The sequence below is a fragment of the Syngnathoides biaculeatus genome, chromosome 10 (genome assembly GCF_019802595.1).
Source record: "Syngnathoides biaculeatus isolate LvHL_M chromosome 10, ASM1980259v1, whole genome shotgun sequence".
Lineage (NCBI taxonomy): Eukaryota > Metazoa > Chordata > Actinopteri > Syngnathiformes > Syngnathidae > Syngnathoides > Syngnathoides biaculeatus.
The window spans coordinates 15,431,260-15,452,370 of record NC_084649.1 but is presented as its reverse complement, the minus strand read 5'-3'; the positions used below and the strand labels follow the sequence as shown (position 1 = coordinate 15,452,370).

The 21,111-nt window shown below is 44.8% G+C and overlaps 2 protein-coding genes across 3 annotated transcripts; both read right to left on the bottom strand.

Annotated features, from left to right (window-relative positions):
- Window positions 1–3,074: 3,074 nt before the first annotated feature.
- hyal1 (hyaluronidase 1) lies at window positions 3,075–8,724 on the bottom strand. Of its 2 annotated transcripts, none has more exons than XM_061832865.1 (4): window positions 8,496–8,724; window positions 6,523–7,412; window positions 5,399–5,488; window positions 3,075–4,115 (listed from the first exon to the last, which is right to left on the bottom strand). In XM_061832865.1, the coding sequence occupies exons 2-4, from the start codon at window positions 7,408–7,410 to the stop codon at window positions 3,774–3,776; spliced, it is 1,320 nt and encodes a 439-aa protein (XP_061688849.1). In that variant the 5' UTR covers window positions 7,411–7,412; window positions 8,496–8,724; the 3' UTR covers window positions 3,075–3,773. The 2 variants fall into 2 exon arrangements, with proteins under 2 accessions (XP_061688849.1, XP_061688850.1); XM_061832866.1 differs by having other exon boundaries at window positions 8,567–8,720.
- Window positions 8,725–9,489: 765 nt separating this feature from the next.
- Window positions 9,490–18,654, bottom strand: hyal2a (hyaluronidase 2a). The gene is made up of 4 exons (XM_061832863.1): window positions 18,435–18,654; window positions 15,981–16,941; window positions 12,969–13,058; window positions 9,490–10,974 (listed from the first exon to the last, which is right to left on the bottom strand). The coding sequence occupies exons 2-4, from the start codon at window positions 16,896–16,898 to the stop codon at window positions 10,570–10,572; spliced, it is 1,413 nt and encodes a 470-aa protein (XP_061688847.1). The 5' UTR covers window positions 16,899–16,941; window positions 18,435–18,654; the 3' UTR covers window positions 9,490–10,569.
- Between the last annotated feature and the right edge of the window lie 2,457 nt (window positions 18,655–21,111).

The window sequence follows — 21,111 nt, the reverse complement described above, 5'->3', positions numbered from 1 at the left end:
GTTTTTGTGTGTTCAGCTCCAGGTTGCGTTGGCCACACCAAAGCTCCAGTCTCTCCGCTTCCTGTCAATACGCAGACTCGCTGCAGTCTTTGATTGGTCCAATGACTGTGATGTCATCTGCGAGGAGTTTGACAGTGGCGGGCCGAGCACTCAACGTTGGGGTGCTCCGGGGCTGATGGTGAGTGTCCTCCAGGCTCACCTGCTGTCTCCTGACCGTCAGGAAGTTATAGATCCATTGGCAGATGGCAGGCGAAACACTGACCTGGAGAAGCTTGGAGGAGAGGAGTTCAGGGATGACGCTGATCTTGAGTCCACGTACAAGATCCTCGCACATGTTCCCATCAGGGGACCTGCGATACTCTATGGGTGGCCAAACCCAAGGCGTTCAAGGGACTTCATGAGCACAGATGTCAGACCCAAGACTGCGGGTTTCTTTGGGACCGGGATAAATGATGAAGCATTTAAAGCAGGTTGGCATTTCACACACTTCTAGAGACCTGCTGAAGATCTTTGTGAAGGTTGAGCAAGTTCCACTACGCAGACTTTGAGGCAGGATGGGGACACATGGTCTGGGCCTGCCGCTTTGTTAATCTTTGTGTTATTTGAAGATACGCCTCACATCCTATTTGTGCAGGCTCAACGGAGGAGTGGGAGATGTTTAAGTGGTTGGTGGTATGTGTAGTCAAAGTGTCCTTTTCAAATCTGCAGTAAAAGCTCTTTAAGTCATCGACTAGTCCACTATTGTCGACACTGGGTTGATCGTTGCTTGTAATTAGTTATTGATTGTAATGGGTGCCAGACTAATTTGGAGTCATTAGCGTCAAACAGTTTTTCCAGCTTTAGTGCATTAGACCTCTTTGCAATGTTAATTTCTTTAGTCAGGAGGTTCCAAATGCGATTGTACAGGGCCTCTCCCCACTACGATACCCAACCTCTAGCCTGGTGGAGATTCTCAAGTCCGACTGTAAGCCACGGCTTGTTATTAGTGAACGTGCGAAAAGTTTTTGTTGGTCACACAACCAAAAATTCATCTAAGCTACTCGCTGAGTTTTCAAAGACACTCGAGTCTGTGTAGTCAAAGCATACAGTGCCTTGTGAAAGTATTCGGCTCCCTTGAGCTTTTCAACCTTTCGCCACATTTCAGGCTTCAAACAAAGATATAAAATGAAATTTTTTTTTGTCAAGAATCAACAAGTGGGGGACACAATCGTGAAGTGGAACAAAATGTATTGGATGTTTTTAACATTTTTAACAAATAAATAAAAATTTTATTCGCCCCCCTTGCACTAATACTTTGTAGCGCCACGTTTTGCTGCAATTACAGCTGCAAGTTGCTTAGGGTATGTCTCTATCAGTTTTGCATATCAAGAGACTAAATTCTTGCCCATTCTTCCTTGCAAACCAGCTCAAACTCAGTGAGGTTGGATGGTGAGCATTTGTGAACAGCAGTCTTCAGCTCTGCCCACAGATTCTCGATTAGATTCAGGTCTGGACTTTGACTTGGCCATTCTAACACCTGTATATGTTTATTTGTGAACCATTCCATTGTAGATTTGGCTTCATGTTTTGGATCATTGTCCTGTTGGAAGATAAATCTCCGTCCCAGTCTCAGGTCTTTTGCAGACTCCAACAGGTTTTCTTCCAGAATGGTCCTGTATTAACCCTAACCCTAACCCAAACCATGAGGCTGCCACCACCATGTTTGAGCTGTGTTGCTTTTACGCCAAACATATCGTTTTGCATTGTGGCCAAACGCTTCAATTTTGGTTTTATCTGACCAAAGCACCGTCTTCCACATGTTTGGTGTGTCTCCCAGGTGTCTTGTGGCAAACTTTAAACGAGACTTTTAATGGATATCTTTGAGAAATGGCTTTGTTCTTGCCACTCTTCCCTAAAGGCCAGATTTGTGCAGTGTACGACTGATTGTTGTCCTATGGACAGACTCTCCCACCTCAGCTGTAGATCTCCGCAGTTCATCCAGAGCGATCATGGATCCAGAGTGATCATGGGTCTTTTGGCTGCATCTCTGATCAGTCTTCTCCTTGTTTGAGGTGAAAGTTTAGAGGGACGGCCGGGTCTTGGTAGATTTGCAGTGATCTGATTCTCCTTCCATTCTGTTTCAATATGATTGCTTGCACAGTGCTCCTTGAGATGTTTAAACCTTGGGAAATCTTTTTGTATGCAAATCTGGCTTTAAACTTCTCCACAACTGTATCTCGAAACTGCCTGGTGAGTTCCTTGATCTTCTTGATGCTCTTTGCTCTTTAAACAGAACCCTGAGACTATCACAGAGCAGGTGTATTTGTACCGAGACTTGAGTACACACAGGTGGATTCTACTTATCATTATTAGTCAACATGGGATCATTCAGAGATCCTTATTGAACCTCTGGAGTGAGTTTGCTGGACTGAAAGTGAACGGGGCAAATAATATTGCACGCCCCACTTTTCAGTTCTTTATTTGTTAAAAAAATATAAAATATCCAATACATTTTGTTCCACTTCACGATTATGTCCCACTTGTTGTCGAATCTTGACAAAAAAAAAAAAATTATATCGTTATGTTTGAAGCCTGAGATGTGCCGAAAGGTTGAAAAGTTCAAGGGGGGGCCGAATACTTTCACAAGGCACTCTAAGAGAATTTGTACGTTTGGTGGACAAATGTGCAACATGGCAAATTTAATAAAGTTTTGGATTGGATTTTTCCATTCTTTAATTTATTCTCAAAATGTAGTTCATGACTCTTTCAATTACTGACATATAACAGTATATTTATTAAATTCATAATTACTTCCAAGACTTTTCATTTGCTTTTGTGACATCAAAAAAGCATATCATTGATGGACATATTTATTAAAAGACCTTTGTATATGAGATGCCTTTCCTTTCATTTACCAGTTTGTTCTACAGCTCAGATGAATTTATGAACTAATTTCTTGGGAGTCTAATACAGTGAATCCCAAGTGAATTATACCTACCTATACCTACACCACCCTAATACAGTCAATTTTATTTATTTACAAAGTTACAACTACATGACCAAACAAAAATAAATAAGTAAGACTGAGATCGGAGTAATAAGACAGGGGTCTTTATTATGCCACTCGTACAAGCTCGCCCAGCGACCTCCAAAGACAAGTGTCATGCTTTGTGTTGCTGATGCTGACGCACGCCCAGCGTGATGTTCCAGCAACGCCTCAGGCAGCTGCCAACGAGGCGCCACATGTTCCACTGCGCTTAGATGTTTAAGCGCATGATTGATATTTTCATGCAGTTAGTGTCAGGATGAGAAACACAAACAGCTGGATATAACACTGATACCAATATATTTTGGCCACCGTGCCACTTCTTTAAACAAGTAAGCCAGCTAATACCATTTGTGAGTCTCACGCGAAGGTGGTTTGTTTGTTCATGTATAATTAACGAGTAACTAAGGTCATTTGATTGACAAGGGTTCATGTTGCGCATACGCTGGATGCATGGCGGTGGAGGTATTTGTTCCTTTCGGTTTTTAGTGTTTGCCAGCAACTTTTGACATCTGTACATGATTACAAACCCCTCATTGTGAGGCATCAATTATTTGCATATTTTTGTTTTTGCGGCAGGGCTCGGCTCCTGAATTTAAAACGTGTCATGATTTTTGTTTATCCAAAAGCAATGAAGCATTACAAACTAGTGACATATTAAAAGCTCATCAACATTAGAGAAGACTGTCATAAAAGACCATGCACATACTGTATGCTGGCGAACGTCTCCCGTAGATGTCAGCATCACTTATTGGATTGGCGTTGATCTGTGCCAGGGCGCGGAGCAGCTATCGCCGCCCCAACCCGGGTAGCACTTGCACTCAAACCGGGAAAGCATGTGCTTCACCTCTTGAGCGCTAAGACGTCCCAGGACTGTGTAGTGCCGCCTATCCGTCGCCCTTTCCTCGTGCGCCACCTTCCACTGGGAGGGGTGTAGGTGGAGGTAGGTCTGCGACTCGGGGTCCTTCCTAGCGCACCTGCCCCTGGACGAGCACACGGTCTGGCTGCAGAGGATGGCCGCCGACGTCACGTTGACCAAATAAGGACCCAGGGTCTCGTCGATGTACCACTTGACGGCATCGCAAGAGGCCTGGGTAGGAAAGAATAATCGGAATCATTTTAATGGGGGCTATCTATGAAGGTGTACAATTTGGACGGTCATAATAATCCATTAGTCCGTTGGGATAAATCATCTTCCTATGTGGGTTTGAGATAGTTGAGTTAGAGATTAACGCCTTTGCTGTTTATTCAAGAAATAATGTTTCTTATTTTAGTTACCATTTCATCCATCCATTTTCTTTGCTGCTTACCTTCCTGAGGTTCGCAGGAGTGCTAGAGCCTATCGCAGCTGTCAACGGGCAGGAGGCAGGGTACACCCTGAACTGGTTGCCAGACAATCGCAGGGACACATCGAGACAAACATCTACACTCACAATCACACCTAGGGGAAATTTAGAGTGTCCAATTAATGTAGCATTTTTTTGGGAGTTGGGAGGAAACCAGAGTGCCCGGATAAAACCCACCCCGGCACGGGAAGAACATGCAAATTCCACACAGCCGGGTCCGGGATTGAACCTGGGACCTCAGAACTGTGAGGCCAACAACGGGGTTCAAATCTCGGCCACCCCTGTGTGGAGTTTGCAGGTTCTTTCCATGTCTGCATTGGTTTTCTCAGGGCACTCTGGTTTCTTCCCACATCCCAAAAAGGTTCATTAATTGGACTTGGAATTGGTGTACCCTGCATTCCTGTGACCCTTGTGAGGATAAGTGGCTAAGAAGATGGATGGATGGATGGATGGATGATTAATTTCAGCCTAGTCGAGCAAGGCATTTAATGGCTATCCCTTGATTTGGCAGAGTCCACTTAGGGTGGACTGATTTCGGTTTTGGGTTGTTATTGTTTTACTTAATCCATCTGTTTTCTGAACCACTTATCCTCAGCTTTAGGTTAATTTTGACACTTTTTTTTTTTTTTTTCAATGAATAATACAGTGCTGACATTTCATCTAAAATGGAAGAAGCAGGATAATCTATGATGGGTTACAATTATTTGTTTATCCAGGAAACCCGTCAACGCCTCAACTGCAATGTAAAAAAAAGTAACTAAACTACTCATGCACAAACTCTCCAAAAATGTATCCATTGATTGTTTTCTATTACCCTTCATAATACCACATTACAAGTCTATCAGTTATGTGACACTTTCATTGACCACAAGAAGTTTACCAAAGAACTTATTGAAAGAATATTTTGAGGAAGCAGGTTGTAGGTTCTCATTACATGTGAGTATAAAAGTTTCTTTCACTACACATGCCCGGAAATTGACCAGTACAGGATGTGTTAAAGAAAATGGAAGGCTACATGTACTCATACCTTCGATTTGGAGAAAGCATTGTCACCCCAGAGAACCACCCCGGCAGATCCCAAGGCGGCGGTCTCACCAACAGTGTAGATCAGATGCTCCTACATGAGGTAAACAAAGGATGGTATGCGTTAAGAAAAAAAATATCCCTTTGTGCTTAGCAAAAGTGTTCTACGTCATTTTCAACTGCATATACAGTGGTGCCTCGGATTCTCGAACACAATCCGTTCCAGAAGGCCGGTTGAAAACCGAAACGTTTGAAAACCGAAGCGCGTTTTCCCATTACAATGAATGGAAAATGAAATAATGCGTTCCAAGCCTAAAAATAGTTTTTTTGTTTTAGCTTTTCCTGATAATAAACTGCATAGCAGAAATACTTTATATAAATCAAACCATTTCAGAAATTTTCTTTTTTGCTTAAAATGTTTGCTTTAGTAGTAGAGAATGCTAGGCTGGGAGTGCATTGCCGTATCTCCTGTGACTCGGCCCCCAGCCTTGTAAACCTTTTTCTATTAACAAAAGTGCAGAATAACTTTAAACAAGGAATAATGAGGGGGAACAAAAACAGACAAATTATTTTTTATTTACACAGAAAGTACAGAATGTAAAAAAAAATAAAATAACTTGCAGTTAGAGGTAGGGTTAATGGAACAAAAGAAAAAAGCAATGCAAAACCACTGTCTTCGGTGGGGGTGACTCGCCCCTTTTTAAACAAAGAAAAAAGCTAATGTTGACTGTTTCTGCCATCTTTTGAGCACCTTCCTGAAGTGACTCATAGCAACGTCATTGAAATTTTGCAGTGCTCATTTGGAATTAAAAAAAAGTCACTACCGGGACACGTCCGCATGCAGAGGAGTGTGTGGGTCAACTGGTTGTGTTGCGCCCAGATGCGCACGTTACGTCGTTTCCATTTTTATCGTCGGTGCGTTCGAAAGCACAATAACAAAATCGGCGTGGGTCAGCTGGTCGGGGCTTTCGAATACCGATTTTTGTTCAAAAACCAACGCAAAAAGATCTTGAAATTTTTGTTCTAAAACAGATTTGTACAAAAACAGAAGTACCACTGTACTAGGTGAAATGGTTGAAAAATGAAAATCGTTACAGTATTTGTGCATAACTTACAAACTTAACTCACCAGGGAGAGAAACTGGAGCGAGTAGGTGTAGACGACGGTGGCATAGGGAATGACAGGCCGAGGAGGCAAAGCCAATCGGAAGGCCTCCAGGATGCGGTGGCGAGTGTAGAGTGACACTTCCTTGCCGAGGCCACGCAGTTCCAGGTTGAGGTAGATGTCGGGAAAGAGAGCGGACGAGACGTTCCACAGCCACGACAGCTCCTCGTTCCTCTTGGACTCCTGTTTGGGACACTGGCCCGTGTAGTTGGTGCTTGAGTAGTAGTTGTAGCAATTGGGGAACCCATAGAACCCCCACAGCCCACCGGGTCGCTCCTTCTGGCCTAGTTTCAGCGTCTCCTCCATGAACTTCCTGCCCGCCGCCTCAAACTCGACATGGGCTAAAGCGTCCACCTGCGCAGGTTTGAAGTCTGAATGCTTGGCACGGACCAGTGTTCGTGATGCTTCTTGGTACACCTCCTTTGCATCCCAGTTCCTCTCCCACACGGGCCTCCAGCTCTCCCAGTCCACCACAGCTAGGCCCTGGAAGTCCCCGTCGGGGATGTACTTGCGGATATCGTCTCTTGCCCGGCTCAGGTGCTCGTCGACGCTGGCGTTTTGCGGCACGCCGCCATTTACCGCCTTGCCTTGGCTGTAGTACGGATACATACCCAGTTTATCCGCGTAGAAGATGGTGATGTCTTCGCCCATGAAAGTCTGGTTTGAGTTCTGGGCAATGCTGAAGGTGCCCAGGTCAAGATCCACATTGTACTTGGAGAGGCAGAGGCCCGAGGGCGCGTTCCATACACCCGTAAAGGGCAGCTGGGAGAAGGATGCGTGCGACGTAGTGGCGGCCGGAAGGTGACTCAGTACGCCCAAGAAGAGCAGCGGGATCGGAAAAATGCAACTCATGCCTATGAGCAAAGCAACATTATATTTACAGGTTGAATCATTTTTAAAATCACCGCGTAGTTGATATGCTTTGTGGAACTGGCTACACATTTTGAGCACTATTAGAAAACTAAGTGGCATTATCAAGTATCAGTACATAATGTCGGCGAGTACGCGAATCTACGAACTTGTTTTTGTACACTATCTGAAAAAGGTGATACTGGTGCATCCCTAATGGTATAAGTATTGTCACTTTGGCTTACTTACCACTGCCAATGATAATCGTAATTAGTTTAGTTTGTGACCAGCTAGTAAGTAAAAAAATATATATATATTTCACGTTTGTGCCCTTCATTTAATTTCAAAACAGATGAAACTACGTTAGTCAGTGCCGACCCTTTTGGGAAGAACTGTGAGCAGTGAGTCTGAAAAGTCGAGATTGGCACCCCCCCAAAAAAACTGTAAAACAGTTTCTCAGTTGAAATGTGTCGCCAGTGGCCTTGGGACCAAGATAGAGATTTTGCTGCCATCGTGTGGTATTTTTTTCTAGCGGGAATTTGGCACCAAATTCAGATTTTATTTATTTATTTTTAAACCAAGAACAGCCGATAGGTTCTTAAAAAAACAAATATGAGTGGTGGACACTTCATTTTCTTATGTGTTTTCGTCACATTTTCAACAGTTTCTTAAGAATGCCTTGTCCTTGTTTTACGACTGACCCACCAAGCTAGCACCATCGGTTACTTATTGTTTTGAATGTGTTCGTTTTCTTAATATTAAGCACTTGTAATTGTAAGTTTACTACAGCGTTAGAAAACGTAAGTAAAACGGGGCGTTCCGAACTTCTCACTCACGGAGATTTTGGGGTTAAGTCGCCGCCATGGAAGCAGAAGCTCCGTGGTAAGTTTAAAAATTACATGACAGCTGTGTCAAAGTTGTCATTTGTTGTAGTGGTAGGACTACAAAGTCTTCAACAAGAGGATGTTGCGCCACTACGGCATGTTGTAACCTTGTTTCTAACGCTAAACGTGATTTGAAGACACACGAAATACGATTTAGACGTTTACCTCTATAGTGTTTTACTTTTTGCTGTTAATTACACTCACCTTTTGTCGTGGAGCCCAAAGTTAATCGTACACAACAGCTCGTGTCAAAAAAGCAACGATGCCACACTTACTTGGCTTGAATAGGAAGTTGAGTGGATGAAAATAATAGCTTAGACTCAGGAAATGCTGGGGGAAAAAATAAAACCCAATTCTCGTGACTGGAATAATAAACGCAAAAAAGGAGAAGCTTTATAAAAACAGATGTCGGGTTGTAGGATTTGTTACAACCAATCAGAATCGTTCTCAGGGTTTTCTTCCCGATGAGTAGCCAACACAAAAGCCTATTGGATATCTCGTAGCCAATGAGAAGGACCACACAGACTTTTTTCTTTAAAGTGACAGGCCAATATTTTATTTGTCATTTTTCCATTTCTATTTCCATTTTGATGCATTTCATTTTTATTAGGGTATATAAATTTTATTTTTACTACACGTGGCTTTAAAAAATGTGCTTTGTCCTGAGTTGTTTAAACTAGATGTAAATACCATTAAATAAAAGCTGCAATGCCGGACTTTTGTATAATAGTCATCTTTTGATCTGATGGATATCTATCCATCTTTTTAGCCACTTATCCTCACAAGGGTCGCGGGGAGTGCTGGAGCTTATCCCAGCTGTCAACGAGCTGGAGGCGGGGTACACCCTGGACTGGTTGCCAGCCAATCGCAGGGCACATAGAAACAAACAGCCACACTCACCATCACACCTATGGGCAATTTAGAGTGTCCAATTAAAGTTGCATGTTTTTGGGATGTGGGAGGAAACCGGAGTGCCCGGAGAAAACCCACACAGGCACGGGGAGAACATGCAAACTCCACACAGGGAGGGCTGAGATTGAACCCAGGTCCTCAGAACTGTGAGGCCAACACTTTACTGTGCCACCGTGCCACCTGGATGGATATATTTACAACAATGTCAAACTCATTCATTTAAATTATTTTTAAGAATTAAACAAAAGTAAAGAATAAAATCTTACAGGAGGCCGTATCATCAGTGAATGTATTTATTATTCAGAAATGCATTTGCTCTTTACATCAGTTGTGCTTGAATTTAATCTCTCATTTTCAACAATAAATGTCATTTCACTCTGAAGTAGTAAATTAGTAGTCGTGGTGGCATTTAAGGCACAGAATTTTCACGTGGTAACAGCTAAAGTACATTCAAATAAATATTGCAATGGCCTCCGTCAAACTCGAGTCAGCTCGGCTACTGACGTCCATGCACTTGACTGGTCACATTTCCTTCAGCAAACATCCTCGTCCACTGTGAGAAACGTGGAATCTGACACCTTTGGGAGACACGGCGAGGGCCAGGAAACTTGGAGCAAAACGTAAACAGTCATTCCAGTTAAGGCCTCACTAGGTGAAAAAGTTACTAAAACTTTTTTTTTCCTCCTCTCCTCCACTCCTAACAGTGTTTCTCAAAAAAAAAACAAAACGAAAAAAAAAATCACTTTGTGTCATCCATGTTTTACAGCATTTGAAAGGCACCAGACAGGTGTATGTGTGTGTGTCTACAACAGTAGTTCTCAAACTGGGGTCTGCGAGCAAAAGCTTAGGGATCCACACAATGATTTGCAATCAATTATGGCAGCCCATCATTTACAATGTACATAACTACCTCTACACATGTACCAAACAAAAAAACACAACAAACAATTTCCTCTCCTTTACCTCAGTTTTAAGGGCACTTTAAAGCTTTGACATGATTTTGACACTTCATGACAAATCTGAAAGCCCTGCATGAATACAATTATTTATTTATTTGTGTATTTTTTAGAACAACAGACCTGTTATTATAGGGATAACATCCAATTTTTTTGTGAATGTTTTTGTTGTATTTATCCTCGAATATGATCTCCATTAAATTATCAAAAACTCCCAAAATTCACTTGGAAAGTTTCCAATTTACAATATTACAATATTTCCAAAATTCCTCATCTAAACTGCCCACAGAAATTTATTGTAAACTTTCCAGAGATTTTGCCCCCTTAGCAATTACCCAGTCCCCCCCCCCCACACCTTTTCAACCCAGATAATGGTTTCTAAGGACCCCAAAAGTTTAAGTCGTCCTAGTCTACAGTATGTGTTGCACCCCGACCAAAAAGAGCAGTAAAATCACAAGATGCCGTGACGACGCGGAGATTATATTCGCCTCTCCTATCTGGTACAGAGGATCCATCTTCTCGCAGCGCTCCCCTTCAAAGCCGCTGTAGCATTGGCACCGGAACTCGACACTGAAGCCCGCCCGGTCCACCCGGGCCGGCTCTGCCACTACCTCCAGCCTGCCGCCGGAACCGACCCGCACGCTGTGTGTGTCGGGGTTCAGGTGTAAGTAAACGTCGGCGTCAGGGTCCTTCCGGAGACAGCGGCCATGGGAAGAGCACAGAGCCTGGCTGCATGCCTCGGCTGCCGTGGAGACGTTAAGGAGGTATTTGCCCAATGGACCCCGGAGATAAGCGTCCAGCTCCGAGCAGGTGGTCTGGAAAAGAGCAAGGACATGAGAGAAAGAGTTGTGGCTTGTGGACAGGGGGCTGGATTTATGCACTGGGAAATAAACGCTGGCACTGGAGAAAAATGAGATAAAGACACTAATAAATTTCATTGAGATGTTCCACATTTTGGGTGGCGCAATTGGTTAGCGTGTTGGCCTCACAATTCTGAAGTCTAAAGTTCAAATCCTGGCCCTGCCTGTGTGGAGGTTGCATGTTCTCCCCATGCCTGCGTGGGTGGGTTTCTCCGGGCACTCCCACATCCCAAAAACATCCATTAATTGGAGACTCTAAATTGCCCAAAGGCGTGATTGTGAGTGTGACTGTTGTCCGTCTCTATTTGCCCTGCAATTGGCTGGTAACCAGTTCAGGGTGTACCCCGGCTCATACCTGATGATAGCTGGAATAGGCTCTGGCACTCCCACAACCCTTGTGAGGATAAGTGGCTCAGAAAATGGAAGGCTGACAGGAGAGAACAGTGGTGTTGCTTTTCAATTTCAACATTTTGTTTTTCACATCCAAGATTCTTTTTTTTTCCACATAACGCATTCGTGGGCAGCCTCACATTTTTGGGACATCATGATTTTCACACATTATATCTTTCAGTATGTCAAAATATTTAAGTGTTTTAATCTGAAGCCATAATTTGGTATCAGGAGAGCATAACTCATCGGTCAAAATTAGTACGGAGTTATTTCCCTTTCCTTCTTGACCCAACATGGGTACCTGAAGTACACATGGAGTGTTTTCCAAGAGAAGAAAGGGAGAAAGGTTCAGTATGTAACCAAGTTTGTCTTCAAAATGCTAATCCTGTCATGGTCCTGCCGGGCCTGCAATGGCTGAGCGGGTTCCCGCGCGGCTGCGCTGATTGGGAGGCCCACACCTGTGCCTCATGCTGGCTGGTTGGTCCCGGTGTATGTGGGACCATGGGGACGACTGGTCCGGCGCCGGATCGTTGCAGCTCATGCACCATTCCAGCACTTCCGCATTCCTGATCGATAACCCGTGTGTGCCGACCTCCGCCTGTTCTCCGGCCGACCCCGTAGGCCTGGCTCCTTTGACACTTCTGCCTTCTTTGATCGATCTCCCGTGTGCCGACTCCTGCCTGCCTGCATACCTGCTCTCCACGCCCGACGTCCTGACTACTGCTGCTGCACCTCACTGCCTGCCCGATCCCCGACCTTGGAACAATAATCGTTTTTCCCGAATTACCACTGCATCTACCGACTCCTGCATTTGAATCCTACCCCCGTATCGATGGGTCGTGACAAAACTATCAGTATTATTAATGCGTAAGTGTCGTTCTAGAATAAGAATTCGTTAATAAACATATCTCTAGTATGTATCACTTCACAGAACTGATAACTTACCTGTCCCAGTTTTGGGACGCTGCCTGTGATAGGTTACATCTTTTTTGCCCTTTGTTTTATGTGTTGAAAGAAAAAGAAGTGATTGTGGCCTGTTAGGGAGACTTTTATCTCAATAAGGCAAAAAATTGCCACCCTGCCCATTAATGAGTTAAATTCTTGGTGGAAAGTTGTTGGTCAATGTTTTTCTAGATGTGCCTTGTGATTGGCTGGTGACAAGTTCAGGGTGTGCCCCTCTTGTCAAAACTCAGCAGGAGAAACCAGTGCAATGTTGTCAATCAAATCAAAAAGTCAGTAGGGGAATCTAGTCTATGGTGTACCCTGGTTCTCTCACGTAAAGTCATCTGGGGCAAACACTCCAGGATGAACCCCACTTCTCTCATCGAAGATCAACTGTGATAACTAACCTCAGGTGTGCCCGAGTTATGCACATCGGTTTGACTCAAACGACATGTTCAGTATTACCACGTGACTCGTGCCTTTGAAGCGGCGCCTCTGGGAAGGAGACGAAAGGCCTCTGACAAGAGCAGCTCCTCGCAAGTGATTCACATCACATACAAATGTTGCATTTACACAGCACACACGAGCCACGGTTAGCGTGGCAGAGGCCAACTCACTTTGTTGCTGGCGTAGGCCGCATCTCCCCACAGGATGATGCCCGCTGCTCCCAAAGCCACGCTCTCCCCGATGGTGGACACCAAGTCCATCTGGAAAAACATGACGTGACATGGCAAATGGTAAATGGATCAAGCTGAATTCTGTAACTGCTCTCTCGGTTGCTTCTCACACAACGCCACGTAATAGCAGATCTTATTGCTATTGATAGTTTTTTATCTGCATCTGGTCATGTGGGGGCAGGAGGGGGTGACATTAATTTTCCCATGATGGTTGTGTACATCATCACACATGTTGCGGTTGTTGACATGATAGTTTGAACAACGTACCAGCAAGTTTGGGTTCAAACTATCATGTCAGCAACCTGCAGCATACACAGTCTGCTAATCTGTTTCATGGGTTTGGTCACGTGAAGTTGGTAACCATCGTGGCGGGAGTTGTGACCGTCATTTTGGTCATCAGCAGAGGGTATGCTTGCCTAAAATGTCAGCGGCCCTGAGTTTGCTGGAGATTGATATGTTGCACACAAATGGAATATGATGCCAACAGAAGTGATGTCAGCAGCAGAACTGGAGGTAGCAGAAATGAAGATGTTGAGGTTCTTTCTCGGAGTGAGCAGGTTGTATAGGATTAGAAATGAGCTCATTAGAGGGACAGCCAAAGTTGGATGTTTTGGAGACGAGGTTAGAGAGAGCAGACTCGATGGTTTGGACATGTTCAGAGGCGAGAGAGCGAGTATATTGGTAGAAGGGTGCTGAGGATGGAGCTGCCAGGCAAAAGGGCGAGAGGAAGACCAAAGAAAAGGTTGATGGATGTGGTGAGGGAGGACATGAGGACAGTGGCTGTTAGAGAAGAGGATGCACGAAATAGGCTTAGATGGAAAAAGATGACACGCTGTGGTGACCCCTAACGGGACAAGCTGAAAGAAATAGAAGAAGTGAGGTCAGCCTCAAGTCTGAAAGTTTTTGAGTCCAGGTTATAAACTTTTCTTTTCCCGAATGCTTGTTAGAGTAGTTCCACTTTTTAATTGTACTTTTCTTCTTCCCCCTTTTTTAAAAATGTTCAGAAGAATTTTTGTCTTTGTTTTTAAACAATTTTAATCATGTAAATCACTTAGGATTACCTTATGTATGCAATGTGCTATATAGTGGAGACATTTGCTTTGTTTTGCATCGGGATGCCCCCGTAAAGCTGGATGAAGTACTACCCTGCGACCCAACCATGGAGTAAAAATGGATAAAAGTAATTAAAATGTTTATGGCATACTTTCTTACTTTACATTTTGCTACTCACTCTGGTATGTGCAGCTCACTCTTTGGAAGGAGACTCAGCATCTCAGTAAAGAACTCATAATTAGTCATTCTTTACAGAGGATAATGAATATATGTGTGAGTGTTTTTATAGTGCCCCATCTCAACTGTGTACTATACAACCTACAACAGGACGAGTACACCGGAATTTAATCTTTTGATTTCAAATTTCAACCCACAATTAGGGGCACCTTTCACAGTTGCCATCTGAATGTTAACTCCAGACACCCAAAAAGTATGTTATTAAGCAGAATAATGAAGCCTGGAGGTCCCAGTACATGCAACTGTGGACATTGACAATGTCGTGTTGTCGTCTTTCGACAGTGAACTCGTCGAGACTGAACTGACCTCACTCAATGAGTATGCCCATCGCTAAAACGAGGCGTGTCTTTTTACTTCCGCTACCGCGTGATGTTCTTGTATTTGCTCTATCACAAGGAAGCCGTCAATGTGGTGTTAGCGAGTTTTTAAAATAGACCAACACCCATCCGCACACAAACGTGTCGCATCAGCACAGGAAAGGACTGCGTTCGCTGATAAGGTTTGATTCCGTAAACCTGCTGCGGATCAAAGTGCTGAGATCATGGGGAGCAGAAAATCTTAGTAAGAGAAAGCCCAGTTTTGTTTGTCCAAAAGGTCAGAAAGAGCTCAAGCGCATGACATCTCAGAATTAATGGGAGAGCCGGAGGAAGGAGCAGCACGGTGAGTCGAGTGGTTAGCACGTCAGCATCAGGTCAAATGTTTGGGGTTCGAATCTCAGCTCCAGGCTTTCTGTGTGGTGTTTGTGGGTTCAACCACAGACAGGTACTTTGGCTTCCTCTCACATTCCAAAAACATGCATGTTAATTTCATCCATCCATCCATCCTTCCATTTTCTTAGCTGCTTATCCTCACAAGGGTCACGGGGAGTGCTGGAGCCCATCCCGACTGTCAATGGGCAGGATGTCGGGCACACCCTGGACTGGTTGCCAATCACAGGGCACATTGAGACAAACAGCCGCACTCACAATCACACCTAAGGGCAATTTAGAGTGTCCAATTTATGTCATGTCACGTCATTATCCAAGCCACTCATCCTCACAAGGGTTGCAGGAAATCCGGAGCCTATCCCAGATAGCTTCGGGTGAAAGGCGGACTACACCCTGAATTGGTCGCCAGTCAGTCGCAGGGCAGATATCGACACCATCACTGAGCGGGAATCGATCCCACGCTGCCCGCACCAAAGCCAGGCGTGTGTACCACTACACCATCAGTGACTGTTCAATTTATGTTGCATGTTTTTGGAACATGGGACCAGAGAAAACCCACACAGGCATGGGGAGAACATGCAAACTCCTCAAAGGCGGGGCTGGGATTGAACCCGGACCTCAGAACAGGTGATCCACTAAGATGCCCATTTCATTTTTTAATTGAAGAATTAGATTATCCGTAAGTGTAAATATCAGTGTGAATGTTTATCTACACATATGTGTCCTGCAGTTGGCAGGTAACCAGTCTGGGACGTATCTGCTTCTCTTGCCAGAATCCAGCTGGGATGGACTCCAGTTCACCCTTGACCCTCATGATGGATGGATCGCAGTGCCCTGCATTTGACTAGCACCAAAACTCAGCTGGGATATACTCTAGTTCACCCATGAATCAAAGGCAGGTAAGTGCTATAAAAAAAAAAAAAAAAATGGATGCACGGTACAAGGAAGTTCTCACCTCTGTCAACTGCTCCAGAGAGTTTATGTAGGTGGGTCGAGTGTACACAAAGACGGGTCGCGCCAGCCCGTCACCCGACGACGCCAAGCGCATGCCCTCCTTTACACGGTTCCTCACGAACTGGCGTCCGGAGAGGGAGGACCGCAGCACCTTGCCCATGTAGATGGAGGGGAAGAGCGCCGTGCTCTCAGTCCACAGCCACTTGAGCTGTTCGTTGCGCGCCATCTCCACGTCGGGGCAGCGGCCCGTGTAACTCTCCAGGGTGCGCCTGTAGTCGTGGTTGTAGCAGTCCGGGAACAGGTAGAAGCCCCAAAGCTGGTTGGGCCTCAGGTGCTTGGCCAGTTTCAGCGTCTCGAGCATGAACTTCTTGGCGGACATCTCGAACTCCTGCATCGCCACTTTGAACACCCGCTCGGGCGGCCAGGTGGGGTTTTTTAGTCGCACCAGGTCACGAGAATTCCTGCGGTAAATGTCCTTAGCCTCCCAGTTGCGTATCCAAAGGGGGCGCCATTCTTCCCAGTCAATAACAGCCAGGCCTTTGGCGCTCGGCTCCCTTATGTACTTCTTCACCCCATCTGGCATCTTGTCCAGGTGCTGCGCCAAACTGGCGGCCTGCGGCAGACCCCCGTTGACGGGCGTTCCGTCCGGCTCGTAGTGGGGGTACAGACCCAAGCGGTCATTGTAAAAGATGGTAAGGTTCTGCTTTACGAAGCCCTCGTTGGGGGAGGCCACGATCTGGAACTGGTCGAGCTGAAGAGAAACGCGGTGCCGGGGGAAGCAGTCCTCCGTCGGGGCGTTCCACGCCAGCAGCAAGGGCTTCTGGGAATGCAGCGGCCATCCTGTGGCTTTCAGCCCAAAGGCTCCAGTTCCATCCAACAGTAGAACAATCAGCAGCAGCAGAGCTTTGCGATCACGCATGTCTCCAAATGGGAACGGACAGAAGTGACTGTCACTCTCTCCTCTGTAATTAGCACAAGACAGCAACATGAGGCTTGTTGTTTACTTTTCCATCTACATCACAATGTTTTATATGACCACAATGTTAGGTACACCTGCACAACCAAATGCGATCCAGTGACACTAAATGCTGTCAGATAAGTTTGTTATTCCGGTTTTTAGTGCTTTAGCACTTTTTCCAACATAATAGAAGGTGTCCTGGATTTACAACAGCATTCCCTGCCTTCTAGGCTGATACTAAAATTTACTAAGGTTGTAGTAAAGTCATAATTACAGTACATATTTGTATGAAAAACACTTCTCGGTCATAAAAATACTGCGACTGGCTGGCAACCAGTGGAGGGTGTACCCCGCCTCCTGCCCGAAGATAGCTGGGATTGGCTCCAGCACTCCCGCGACCATTGCGAGGATAAGCGGCTCAGATAATGGAGATGGATGGCACTTCTCGGCCATAAATACAAAAAAAAGGCGTATACAAAAAAAGCTAAAGCCTGTTGTCATGAAAGATATACACCGTATTACCTATTGTGACACGGGTCCTGGGACTTTCCTGTTCTAAAAATACAAAACAAGCGAAAGAGTTTGAGCTAATGATTGCGTCAAAACATTCATTAAATTAACTTTAGCTTGTTTAGAAAGATTGCAACACATGAGTTGTCCTCACCGGTCTAGTATTGTATGTAAGTGTTGGATCATGAAGAAATCTATCGCTAAATTGCACTAACACACCAGTAGTCATAATGACTAAATAGTTCCATGAAAAAAAGATTAATAGCGCAAATACAGTGAGAACTGAGTGCGCCTCATTGTGTGTCTTTTTCGAGTTTATTGCTCGGCATAATTGCGTTTTTTTTTTTTTTTTTTTTTTTTTTTTGCAGTTGCGATGACACGTGTGATGCTTTTTGTCATCAGACTGTCTTGACAATTAAAGCAGTAAAAATCCTAAACTATATCAAATACTGATTCGTCTTATCAATTATAGAAAACGCGTTAGGATAAAATACATTGCAGAGTGATGCTTTTTTTCATTAAAAAAATAAAAGCCTGTTTTTTGGGGACGCTTGCACAGATTAACATTTCCAGTCATTATGTGCTTTGACTTACGAGTGTGGCCACAGAACATCCCAAACTCGTATCTCAAGACCAAATCTTGAACTTATTCGCTGCCGCTGACGCGTGTTTAATTGAAATAATCACGTTAAAATTGATAACTGGAGTGATTGAGCAAAACGTTAAAGACTATCATTTATCGACGCAAAATGTTATTTATATAACTCGAATCGCCTTTAAAAGTTCTCATAGAGAAAAATTAATCTTTAATATTGTACACCGACATATCGCGATTATTAGCTCTGTAAAGTCATCATTCTGATACTGCACTTGAATTGTATCTTTGTATACATAAAAGAGGTTGTCGTACGACTGCACTTTGCACTTTTCTTGTCAGTCCATACACGAAAATCTTTTAAAGTCAACTCATCGCCGGGGTTCGCTTACCTTTCCCGGCGGTGTGGACAAGCATTCCCCCCCACCCCAAAAAGTCAAGCCGCCGTTTCTTTTTTTTTCTTTCGTCGCCTCAAATTAAAGAAGTAGAAAGCCCGAACATCGCTGCTCTTTCTTTTGTATGCAAAAAAGCTGTGAGCGGCGTGTCGGATGGCCTCCCAGCGGGTTGAAGACACGAGCAGCAGCCAGCAGCGGCCCCCCTGCGAAGACTCAAGAACCACCGCTGGAAGATTCCATGTGGCGACAAGAAAACGGGGTGCTCCTAGCGAACGCAACATCGTATAATACTGTAAAAGGAATTCCTTTGCCAAAAACTCAACATTCTTGATTATAACAATCTAATCATATTCTTACTGAATTAGTGTTTGCTTTTTTGGGGTTCGAAATCCGACTGTATTAACTTAAAATAATTCCGCAAGAACCCCGTGGAGTGGCCGTGGAGTGAGCCACTCCAAAAAGTCTGTCACAGTCCATGTGAAGCAGATACAGTTCGAATCACGCAAGGTCACAGCCACACTGTCTCTTCCCTAAAAATAAAAAAGCAGGGACACAAATGAGCACTTACCCCGGGGTGGCTTTTAAGTATAATCATTTACAGTCAGATAAATACATGGCCACTGGGATGAAACTTGCCTCAAAGACCTCTGGACAATTCATTCATGCTTTTGGGGAGAAGAACAAGCATCCAAATATGATTTAAATGAATTCATACAGCGATTTGATCTAAATTAGATACAAGCCAAACGGTTGCAATCTTTTCCATTTTCACATCAGATTTTCTTAAAGGGCAAGTGTCATCCTTATAAACATTCTAAAATAGTGAAATGAGACATACATATAACATTATTCACTTCAATGTCTACACGAAAAAGTAATTATGAGCGGAAAGCACGTCATCCATGCGCAAAGTTGCGGAAGTCTCATTTGACATCCAAGGGGTCGCCGTATTGGCTGCATTTACTGTCCGTGACGTCACCCCGGACATTCGCCATTGAAAATACGCTGTGGCCACTACTGGGGGACACGCCCCTTCAGAACGTCTCACAATCGAGTCAAGTGTCCGAGGCAATATTATCCTATCGTTTCGAGCCATATCTAGATTATATGCGGATCACTTCTCACTAACAACAGACTCCCCGACAGGATAAAAGTATGTAGTGTACTCAGCCGCAAGGGATCACAATGCGGCCCGGGTGCGACGAGCCGATCCCGACATTGGCCGGGGTGGAACCAAGGTGGCTCATCACGGCGTCGAGCTGGGGTGGTTTATCGCGGCGCTGAGCCGGGTCACTTTATGGCGTTGTCGCGTCGGTCGGAGCTGAGTGCGCCATAAACAATTGTTTATCGCGGTATTGTTCATCGTGGACGACGGTGGCGGCTATGAACAACCCTGCCAGCAATGGCGCACTCAGCCGCGTGCGATGACAACACTGTAAAGCGGCCTGGCTTGGCACCGTGATAAGCCAACTCGGCGCCGAAGATGAGCCAAAGCCGTGACCGGCAGACGCGAAAGCTGCCGCGTCGTGCCTCACGGACAAGCACGGCTTCGGCCAGGCTGCCTCATACATACTGCCGCGGCAGCGACAGACTCCCAGAGAGTATGTATGAGCCAGCCTGGCCGAAGCCGTGCTAGTCCGCAAGGCACAACGCGGAAGCCTTCGCTGGCGAGCCCTCACGGCAGCCTTCGCAGGAAAGCCCGATGCAGAAGCCATCCGACGTGCACATCGACACATTTAGCAGCCCTGTCATACGTACGCGGATCTTCTGTTACATTATGAGAGACGGATTACGTGGTCTGCCCCAAACTATTATATTTTTTAGTAGCTGTATTAACACCTACCTGTCATTTGGAACCCACGAACCTCTCGTCCTTTGCACCCGTGGGATCCATTTTTTCACGACGAACCGGGTCTCTTGCAAACGTACGAAGGGTAAATCCATCCTCCCGAGTGTTTGAGCAATGTCCAGCAATGCAACGAGCCGGCATTTTGGCTCACACAAAGGAACATCGAGCTACCTTCCTGAAAGTAAAACTAATAGAAACAAACAAGTCCACTTGAGTGTGGTCCTGCCATGTACGTCACTTCCTGCTTCATGTCGAAAACAAATTTTTCGAGAGGATTTTCAAGGCGGGAGTTAGAAAAAGCTGTATATGTCAAAATCATGTTTTGTGGTGAAAAAACGCATGGGTCCATGTCGGCTGCTGTTTTTTTTCCATTAATAACATACTAAAAACCATGCATTTCATGACAGTGGCCCTTTAAGGGAAACTGAATTGATCCTATTGCAGGAGGGACATCGAGCTCCAGGGCAAGAACATTTTTTGAATAATTGAAACAAGATAGGCCAGGTTATTCATAGATGAGGTAAAAAAAAAATGGACATCATCATTGTTGGGGTGGAATTCAGTCACAAAGTAATACTACATTTTGTGTACAGTCTTTAGAAACCATACAATACACGGAAAACTGTTTGAAGCCCCTTTAAGTAAGGCAGTTTTGTGAAAAAATTGATAGCTGAAATGCACTAGTGCAGAAGGAAGCGTGTCATACAGAAAGGTAGCATGTGTTTGCAGATTCATTCCCGCCTATTGCACTGCATTGTCATGTCATTGTTTTATTTATCGCATACTTTGAAGTGGACGGATGGCGCCAGTGATGCATCCTACAAT

Bases quoted from the DNA above. Each gene is read 5' to 3' on its own strand.
- hyal1 (XM_061832865.1), bottom strand. From the start codon at position 7,410: ATGAGTTGCATTTTTCCGATCCCGCTGCTCTTCTTGGGCGTACTGAGT. The intron at 5,489-6,522 runs GTGAGTTAAGTT...TACCTCATGTAG, and splicing joins CGCTCCAGTTTCTCTCCCTG to GAGCATCTGATCTACACTGT. The intron at 4,116-5,398 runs GTATGAGTACAT...TTTCCTACCCAG, and splicing joins ATGCTTTCTCCAAATCGAAG to GCCTCTTGCGATGCCGTCAA.
- hyal2a (XM_061832863.1), bottom strand. From the start codon at position 16,898: ATGCGTGATCGCAAAGCTCTGCTGCTGCTGATTGTTCTACTGTTGGAT. The intron at 13,059-15,980 runs GTGAGAACTTCC...ATGTTTTTCCAG, and splicing joins CTCTGGAGCAGTTGACAGAG to ATGGACTTGGTGTCCACCAT. The intron at 10,975-12,968 runs GTGAGTTGGCCT...GCTCTTTTCCAG, and splicing joins CGGCCTACGCCAGCAACAAA to ACCACCTGCTCGGAGCTGGA.